The sequence below is a fragment of the Melanotaenia boesemani genome, chromosome 16 (assembly GCF_017639745.1).
Source record: "Melanotaenia boesemani isolate fMelBoe1 chromosome 16, fMelBoe1.pri, whole genome shotgun sequence".
Lineage (NCBI taxonomy): Eukaryota > Metazoa > Chordata > Actinopteri > Atheriniformes > Melanotaeniidae > Melanotaenia > Melanotaenia boesemani.
Genome location: NC_055697.1, coordinates 32,777,565 through 32,787,790, shown reverse-complemented (window position 1 = coordinate 32,787,790; position 10,226 = coordinate 32,777,565). Strand labels below are relative to the sequence as shown.

General features: G+C 40.8%; 1 protein-coding gene across 2 annotated transcripts in view; it reads left to right on the top strand.

Annotated features, from left to right (window-relative positions):
- Positions 1–1,372, top strand: part of LOC121655562 (echinoderm microtubule-associated protein-like 6) — a 100,967-nt gene extending 99,595 nt beyond the window's left edge. For both annotated transcript variants that reach the window (XM_042010310.1, XM_042010309.1), the window contains 2 exons: positions 195–295; positions 1,161–1,372. In XM_042010310.1, the coding sequence (XP_041866244.1) occupies positions 195–295; positions 1,161–1,185 (126 nt within the window). In that variant the 3' untranslated portion in view covers positions 1,186–1,372. The remainder of the gene's footprint in view (positions 1–194; positions 296–1,160) is intronic.
- The last annotated feature ends 8,854 nt before the right edge of the window (positions 1,373–10,226 follow it).

The window sequence follows — 10,226 nt, the reverse complement described above, 5'->3', positions numbered from 1 at the left end:
CTTTAGTTTAGTTTATCAATTAGATTCCAGTTTGTACATGTAAATGACTCCACATGAACCCAGTATGGTGTTTCAGTTTGCATGCTTCCTTTAGGAAAAGCCCTCAGAAACCAAGATCAAGTTGGGTTGAGTTAAAGCTCCAGTAACAAGAACTGAAGCCCAACGGGATGTATTTCTCTCGTTTCTGCCTTCAGGCCAAACACAAGCGCTACCTCGGCCACTCAGCCCACGTGACCAACATCCGCTTCTCCCACGACGACAAATACGTGATCAGCACAGGAGGAGACGACTGCAGGTAAACCGGTGGCGGATCAATACCACAGCTGCAGGGTGTCCAACATACGGCCCCATCTGAGCTGAGTTCATGTAACAAGCAACCCATGTTAATACGAGTATTAAAAAAATTTAACCAATAAATAAAAATCTATGATTAATATGAGATCAATCGCAATTAAATATTTCAAATGACATATAATAAACATATAAAGGAGAAATAAATTAAATAAGTAAATGTGTTAATAAACCAAAAAATAGTTTCACTTCAGCTTCATAGTATTTTCTAGAAGGAAGTTCATTAAATATAAAAATACTGATGACGTGCTTGTACTAAAAGGGTGAAATTCGCTGTTTTTATTATTTATAGGAAGAGGCTAAATGTCACCGCTCCAACCAGCGTTCATCGTCCTTTTATTACTGTTTACTTAGAAAAACAACAATAACATGTTAATATTATCTTTTAAAGGCCATGTCGTCACAGCATTAAATTCTTCAGTGTTATTCTTCTTCCACTGACTTCTACTTCATTATTTACTGTTTTCATTTAATTAAACAGGAGTGATATGATTTAACGTAGTTCCAATACAGAAGATTAAAATATGTGCTGAAACCTGCATTATGACCTTCAGGACGAGATTTACAGCCAACACAGCACATACGTACTTTTCAGAAGCACAACGCCTGCTGGACACGTGTGGAAAATATAAATAAAGTTTGCCACCCCTGGTCTGAATAAACACGATGGCCGACTAAACTTTTATTAATCTGCTTTTGTTCGTTTTTATAACTTATTAAACTAATTTATTGACATAAATGCAACAGAAAAATGTTAAAAGTAAAATGTGCTGGAAGCAGTAAGAATTTTGACTGAAGTCTCGTTTCAGCGTGTTTGTGTGGAAATGTCTGTAAACGTGGGGATTCGAAGCACCTTATCAGCACCAAGGACCTGGAGCGGGTCGGCGGCGAGTCGCCTCCACAGCCTGAGAGACAACGCTCATGTTTACAGTCCGGCAGCTTCACCAGAGACCAGCAGGAAGCCGCAGCAGGAAGCCGCAGCAGGAAGACGCAGCAGGAAGACGCAGCAGGAAGACGCAGCAGGAAGACGCAGCAGGAAGACGCAGCAGGAAGACGCAGCAGGAAGCCGCAGCAGGAAGACGCAGCAGGAAGACGCAGCAGGAAGCCGCAGCAGGAAGCCGCAGCAGGAAGACGCAGCAGGAAGCCGCAGCAGGAAGACGCAGCAGGAAGACGCAGCAGGAAGACGCAGCAGGAAGCCGCAGCAGGAAGACGCAGCAGGAAGACGCAGCAGGAAGACGCAGCGCCCCCAGAGGTGGAGGAACGTCGGCAGATACAGGAAGTGGGCGGTTTAAATGTTGATTCTGCACACTCTGATCTTCAATCTCGCCTTCACTGTGCAGCAGTCAGCTCACCAATTTATGTCTTTACTGATCTCTGCACTCTGTTTACAAATCTCTTCTCTGTTCACTCATCCACATACAAACATGACCTCTGTAGGCCTCCGTAGAAACCAAACATCACAGACAAAGAGGACCAGAATCAGACTTTAGTCCCGTGGCCCACCACTGCCCCAACCTGAAGCTGGTGCACATCCACCTCCTCCTGTCCGCCACGTCTGGAAAAGCCAGGAACAAGTCGGAAACCTGCTCCGGTTTGTTCCTGTCGTTCATCACTGGACACAAACCTTCCAGAAAAGTTTCAAGAAGCTGCTGTTTTCCACCAAACTGAACAGTCACGACCTCCGTTTACCTGTTCAGGAAAAAGTTTGTTAAAGATCAAACCAGAAAATCAGGCATAAAAACCACAAATATTCAAAAAACATTTAAAAACGCTGGATTCTAGAGTTGAACTGGTGACAGTTGGGATCAGTCTGAGTAAATGAAGGGTAAGAAGACGCCTCTGGTCAAAGATAAGATGAGATTTAATCCTGACTGGAAACATTTGATGGACTCAGTTTCATGTTTACTGAAATTTCTTGTTTTGCGCATCAGTGAAAACCCATGAACCTCTCGTCATGTCAGAGAGTCTTCGCTGCATCTGGACATCATCACACTGAAGTGCCTTTCTGGATCTTTCTACCTGTTTGTTTAGTTTAATTTAAAGGGGGACGGGATTTCATATGCTGCATTTTATTTTTTTATCCATGTTTGGACTTATTTTGTACTCTGGTGCTATACTGAATGTTCATCCTGAATGGACAGAAGAAAAAAGAAAAGCATTTTTCTTTGCTGCTGCTTTTTGTTTTAAAAACATCCAAAGCATTGTGCTCATAAAATTACACAAAAAAGAATATTTATGGGAATATCTACGTCATTTATGCCTGATGTTATGTGTGGATGAGTTTTCTGTGATGAATATTAACTGTTGTGAAAAGTGTCAAAGAGTCTGTGTAAAGATGAAGAGAAGAAAACATTAGAAGAGACACACCTGTTTGTTGATTTATTGTCTAGACACACACACACACACATTCTGTTGTGGGACCAGTGACGTTAAAAAGGAAAACGTTCTCATCAATGAGCTGCAGCAGCTGAGCAACGTTTGACTCAGAAGGAGTAACCACCAGAAACAACCGTACTATGGCTCCGCTCTGGTTCACACGGAGGCTAGCATGTCATCAGTCTACCATGACCCAGAGCAGGCATCTGAGTGCTGGTGTTAAACCAGTTCATACCGGTTCATGCCACAAACAGCCTAAACAACATTGGGGAGGTGAAGCAGGAAACCGTTTGAGGTGGGACCTTTTTTACTGCTGCACCACTAAACGTAGCACAGACTTACAGCTAATGTGGCTAACACAGTTAGCCGACAGCATGACACAAGTATTTATTTATTTATAAAATTGTGGAAATGATTAAGGAAATATCTCCACATATGCTTCTAAACATCTGTTTGTCTCATTAGCATCAGCTCATACAACACTAGCTTTATGTTAGTCTACATGCTACTGAACGTTAGCTAGCAAATGGTTAACAGAAGTTGCTTACAGGCAATAATATGTACAAAGAGAAAATCTTGTTCTTTCAGGTTTGTGGTAATTTTTCAGTCGTCACGCAGATGTTTGCTAGCTAAAAGAAAACTTAATTTTTCATTTAAAAAATGTAATTTTTCCACCACAAATCATCTAATGGATGAAGATGTGGCAGTCCTCCACCAGAGGGCGCTCAGACATCTCCTTCAGCATGATAATGAGCTGCCTCAACAAAATGGTCATAAAGCAAGCATGGCGTCAAAAAGAAGTACTCTTTCAAAGCAAACTCATCTTCTTCGACTATGATTATTCTCCAGATCTACAAAGAAAAAAAAATAAAGAGCAAGACATCGTGAGACAGCTCAAGAAAAAGCAAAATGCCCAAACTGAGGACTCTTCTAGGAGAGAACTGAATTTAAACCAGGCAGCTTTATCTAAGAAAAAAAAAGAGAAAGATGTAGCAAGTTAAAAAGGGAAAGAAGTTGGGGTGAAGGCTCTATACTTTTAAAACTTTATCAGTTAATGAACCCTCCCTAGAAAAAGGGGGAAAAAGACGAGAAAAAAACAAAACAGAAGATGAGAAGGAAAACAAGGAAAAACGTATATAAGTATACAGACCAAAAAAACTATGTAGGTTTTTTTCTCTCTTATTATTATTGCTCTAATACAACCCCTGGCAAAAAGTATGGAATCACCAGTCTTGGAAGAGCGCTCATGCAGTTGTTGTGTAGAACAAAATCAGATCACAAACATGACACACAACTCTAGTCATTCCAAATGGCAACTTTCTGGCTTTAAGAAACAATAAAAGAAACGACAAAAAAACATTGTGGTAGTCAGAAAAGGTTACTTTTACTGACCAAGCACAGGGAAAAAAATATGGAATCAGTCTGGTTTTGGGGGGGGGGTCACCCAGTCAACTTCCTTTCCCTAAATGAGCACCTGCTTCAGATTAGATCTGCTTGTTAGTCTGCAGTTAAAACCACACCTGTGACCACACCTTGGAGACCTGTTTCACCAAGGGGGCTGGCATGAATCATGGCTCCCACACAGGAGATGTCACTTGAAACAAAACAGAGGATAATAAAACTTCTTGAAGAAGGTAAATCTACACACAATGTTGCCAAAGATGTGGGCTGTTCACAGTCAGCTGTGTCTAAGATATGGACCAAGTACAAGGAACATGGGAAGGTTGTTCAAGCTAAGCGCACTGGTAGACCAAGAAAGACATCCAAGCGTCAAGACAGAAAACTTGAGGAAATATGTCTTAAAACCAGAAAATGCACAACAAAACAAATGAAAAACAAATAGGAGGAAATTGGAGTCAGTGTATGTCACCGCACTGTGAGGAATCGCCTAAAGGAAATGAGATTTTCATACAGGAAAGCAAAACGAAAACCATCATTGACACCTAAACAGAAAAGAACAAGACTACAATGGGCTATGTAGAAGCAGTCATGGACTGTGGAGGACTGGATAAAGGTTATCTTCAGTGATGAATCACGGATCTGCTTTGGAGGTGATGATGCTGGAACTTTTGTTTGGTGCCGTTCCAATGAGATTTATGAAGAGGACTGCTTGAAGAAAACATTAAAATTTCCACAGTCCTTGATGACATGGGGCTGCATGTCAGGTAAAGGCACCGGGGAAATGACCGTTGTCACTTCCTCAATAAATGCACATGTTTACACTGACATTCTGGACAGTTTTCTTATCCCATCAATTGAAAAGATGTTTGGGGATGATATCATTTTCCAGGATGACAATGCATCTTGCCATAGAGCAAAAACTGTGAAGGCATTCCTTGAAGAAAGACGCATAAAGTCAATGTCATGGCCTGCAAATAGTCCGGATCTCAATCTAATTGAGAATCTGTGGTGGAAGTTGAAAAAAATGGTCCATACCAAGGCTCCAACCTGCAAAGCTGATCTGGCAGCAGCAATCAAAGAGAGTTGGAGCCAAATTGATGATGAATACTGTTTGTCACTCGTCAAATCCATGCCTCAGAGACTGAAAGCTGTTATCAAAGCCAGAGGTGGTGCAACTAAGTATTAATGGTGTTAGAATTTTGTTTTTGGTTGTGAAAATAGACTGATTCCATATTTTTTTCCTTAGAATTGAGTGATTCCATATTTTTTTCCCTGTGCTTGGTCAGTAAAAGTACCCTATTCTCACTACCACAATGTTTTTTCGTTGTTTCTTTTATTGTTTCTTAAAGCCAGAAAGTTGCCATTTGGAATGACTAGAGTTTTGTGTCATGTTTATGATCTGATTTTCTTCTACACAACAAAACAGCTGCATGAGCGCTCTTCCAAGACTGGTGATTCCATACTTTTTGCCAGGGGTTGTACTCTGCCACTAAAAAGCAGTTTTTTCTGTAAAGTCCAGATGGAAACAGAACTTCAGACATCATGAGTGGGACACATTCACCCGGACGCATTATATCCTCTGCAGTAAGGGTCACTGGTGCACTCAATGCAGCAGAGAGGTCAGGCCACACCTACACCATCATTGGTCAAGCGCAGTGAAGGTGAAACCCCTGTGCTGGATTGATGAGCTGGAAGTTCAGCTGTTCATTGTTCTTTATCTTCATCCTTGGCAAATGTTCAAAGCCACATTTTGTATAAGTATCTCCATTTTTATTGCCAGTCTAATCTAAAAATTCCTGAAAGTAGGAAAATAGTGTCTTTAAAGGTCCCATATTATACATTTTTTTCAACAATTTCATGTGGGTATCAGGAGTTCAACAACAGTTTTCAAAGTGTATTACTCCAAATTCAGCCTTGGTCTTTCATCTCAGCCGTTCCAAAACCAGTTCTAGTGGCTCTAATGAGAATGGGCTGTTTCTGTGTCTGAACCTTTAAATGATCATGAGTGGTGCCTGTCCACTCATGATCAATGACAGAATCTACTACCGGGATAGTGGTTGTTTCCCATTGTGAGGTCACAAAAGGAAAGATGGGGAAAGCCAAACCAGACATCAACCCTCATCCAAGGCCAAGAGACAGCGAAACGAGGATTCACCTGGATTTCACCACCAGGGAACGACTCAACGACGTTTTGATCTGCACAGACAAGAAACTCAGAAGTTTGAGCCTGGTGGAGATTCTCCACAAGGAGTTCCAGGTGTTACGTGAATAACTGGAATTCAGCCAGAAGCAGGTGGAAACCCTCGCTGCAGAGAACGCCGGCCTCAGAGAGTCTGTAAAATCCCTCACCGAGGGGTTGAGGAAAACAAGAAGATGAAGGAAACAGTGATCCATCTGCAGGTGCGGAGCATGAGAGAGAATCTGGTATCTGCAGACGGAGGACCCCAAGACCACGGTGAAAACCTTCATCCAGGCTCACCTGAAGCTCCCAGAGGAAACGGTGAAAACCATCTCCTTTCACAGAGTCCATCGTCTGGGCGGGAGGAACCCCAGGTCCAACAGACCAAGATTCTAGCCAAGTTCGTCAGCTTCAAACAGAAGGAGCAGGTGAAGAACCAGGGCCGCCAACTGAAGGGGGCAAACTTCAGGGTAAACAACCAATATCCGAGAGAGATCCGGACCGGTGAAGAGTCCTGTTTCCCACCAGGAGGAAATCCATCTAGTTGCTTTAAAAAAAAAAAAAAAAAGTCGATAGAAGGGAGTGAAATCAAACAGGACTAAGTCTCTAAGTTGGCGACACTGAGCCAATCCACTTCCGTACCATCAAGTTAGTCTTTCCTCTCTTATCAACTATTTCATCTGCGTTCGCTTCGCTTGTAGAAGCTTGTTCAGTCACATTTGCATTATGGACACGAGCACTTGTTTGGTAGCTAACACTAGCAGCGTTGGAGCTTAGCCTAGCCTAGCCTAGCCTAGCCTAGCCTAGCCTAGCCTAGCCTAGCCTTCTACCTCGCGCTGAGCAGAGCCAGCTGCTGCTGGGCTTGGTCGGGCTCATTGGTCGGCTCCGTGTCTGTGGTGTACGTCATCACTTACTCACTTACTTATTGATATTGAATTATTGTCCAGCCCTAGCTTGTTATAATTGTAGGCAGAGAGGAGCAGCAACTCTTAAGGTTAAACTCTGACATTGATAACACAACCACAGATCCAGAATGCAGATTTATAATAGTTACATTATCTATTCTAAATGTTATCTATTGCAAATATATCTGGTCCACATGTTGATGACCCTCCTTCTTTTCTTCCCTCTTTACCTCACTCTATGGTCACTCAGATAACACACTAATTACAGGAGGTGACTTATATAGTACCACAGGAGCTCATCGAGTCTGGAAATCCTCAGAAACTGTAAAACAGTACATGAAGGATTTTGGTCTCTGTGATGTTTGGCGCTCTCACCATCCCACACTAAGAGAATACACCTTCTTCTCTTCAGTCCACCATTCCTATTCTAGATTAGATTATTTCTTAACTAGCAGCTCGCTGATGAATGACATGTCAGAAATCAAGATCCATCCTATTTGCATTAGTGATCACGCACCAGTATCATTCACTCTGAGAAGTAAGAGCAATAAACCAGCAGCTAGAAACTGGAGATTTAATACGTCACTACTTAAAGATCCTGAGTTTATCAGCTACTTTAAAAGAGAATGGTCCTTATATCTAGAAAAACAACAACTTGCCAGAAACTTCAGTGTGTGTTCTTTGGGAAGCAGGAAAAGCAGTAATGAGAGGGAATATAATTTCCTTTTCTTCTCATAAGAAAAAGAAGGAAACTTTGAGAATTTCAGAGTTAAAACTCAGAATTAAATCCTTAGAGGAGCTTACCATGTCCCCCCAGAAGAACACATACTAAATGCTATAAGGAAAGCTAAACTTGAATTTAATGAAATAATAGATAAAAAGACACAATTCTTGGTGCAAAGACTTCACTTGGAGAATTTTGAGCATGGCAACAAATCTGGAAGGTTCCTGGCTAATCAGTTAAAAACAAATAAGGAGAAAACAACCATCTCCTCTGTCAGAGATCCAGAAGGAAACATCAGCCACGACCCTGACAAGATAAATAACACTTTCAAAGAATTCTATAAAACATTATATACATCACAACTAACCACAACAGATGACAATATTGATAAATTTCTTAGTAACATTAATCTTCCACAATTAAAACATGACAATTTTTCTTGAATTCGCCTCTTTCATTTGTTGAACTCCATGAAGCTCTCCAGCATATGCCCAACCATATGCTGGACCATCTGGACCTGGACCATCTGGACCATATGACCCAGGTCCAGATGGTTACCCAGCAGAATTTTATAAAGAGTTCTGGACACCCACTTTCTACAATATGATATTAGAAATAAGGGAAAAACAAAAAAACCTTCAAATATGAACCTAGCCAATATTACTCTACTATTAAAACCAGGTAAAGACCCGACACTTCCATCCAGTTACCGTCCAATTTCATTAATAAATGTAGATCTCAAAATAATTAGCAAAGCTTTGGCCAGAAGAATAGAAAAAATAACCCCTCTAATAATACATCCTGACCAAACAGGCTTTATTAAAGGTAGACATTCCTCTACTAACATGCGTAGATTAATTAACATCATAGATTATTCTACTCTACATAACCTGGAATCCACAGTAATTTCTTTAGACGCAGAAAAAGCATTTGACCGAGTAAACTGGAAATTTTTATTTGCAACTAGGGCTGCAACTAATGATTATTCTGATAGTCGATTAGTCACCGACTATTAAATGACTAGTCGACCAATCGGATTATGTATCATCATTATTAAATGACTCTTATTTCACTTTCAGCTTTGAAATCTTGCATGAGGTTGTTATGTAAGTCTGACGTTCCTCGTCTTTAAATGTTCGAGCATTGCAGACGTTCTTCCGTGGTACACAAGGTCCGCTTTACAAATCTCACATATATTTAATTTATTTTATAAGTTTAACGTGAAGTTATTTCAGACTTTTGACGTCCTCTACGTCGTTTTGCTCCCTAGTCGGCCGCCATATTTTTCCCCTGGCAGACTTTATTGCCCATGTGCAACTCTCAGCAGAGATAGGAAAAGAAGACGATGTCTCACTCTGTTTTTTTTTTTCCGGACAATAGTTGGGTAAATTCGTTGTCGACTATTTTATTGTCGACTACGCAGACTAATCGTTGCAACCCTATTTGCAACATTAAAGAAATTTGGGTTTGGGTCATCTTTCATAGATTGGATAAAAATATTATATAACAACCCAAATGCATGTGTGAAGACCAATGATCAAACTTCTCCAAGCTTCTGTTTGCAGAGAGGAACCAGACAGGGCTGCCCGCTTTCTCCATCACTCTTTGCTATTTTTATTGAACCCCTAGCTGCTGCCATAAGACAAAATAAAGAGATTAAAGGAATCCATGCCAAAAATATAGAACACAAGATAAGTCTTTATGCTGATGACGTATTACTTTTCCTCCAGAACTCACCGACATCTCTCCCCCAGACAATCACACTTATTAACACATTCTCACCAATATCTGACTACTCTATTAACTGGTCTAAGACTATTATTATGCCCATCAACTGTGACCTACAAAACATACCCAATACTACAATACAGTCTGGAAACATTAGATATCTAGGCATAAACATTTCCCCCAGGTTATCAGAACTAACAAAGCTAAATTATGTCCAGCTACTTAAAGCAATAGAGGATGATCTCTCACGGTGGAGGCGCTTACCCATATCACTCATGGGGAGGGTTGCCACAGTTAAAATGATGGTTCTATCTAAAGTAAACTACCTGTTTTCAATGATACCCACTAAACCATCCTCCAGCTGGTTTAAGTCACTGGACTCACATATATCTAAATTTTTATGGAAAAATAAGCCATCACGTATCAGTCTAAAAACTTTACAACAGACTAAAGATAGAGGCGGATCGGAGCTACCCGACTTTAATCATGTTTTCTTAGCTAACAAGCTGCAGTATATCTCCAAATGGCTTAAACCTAGCAGTCTGGATGAAACATGGTTAGA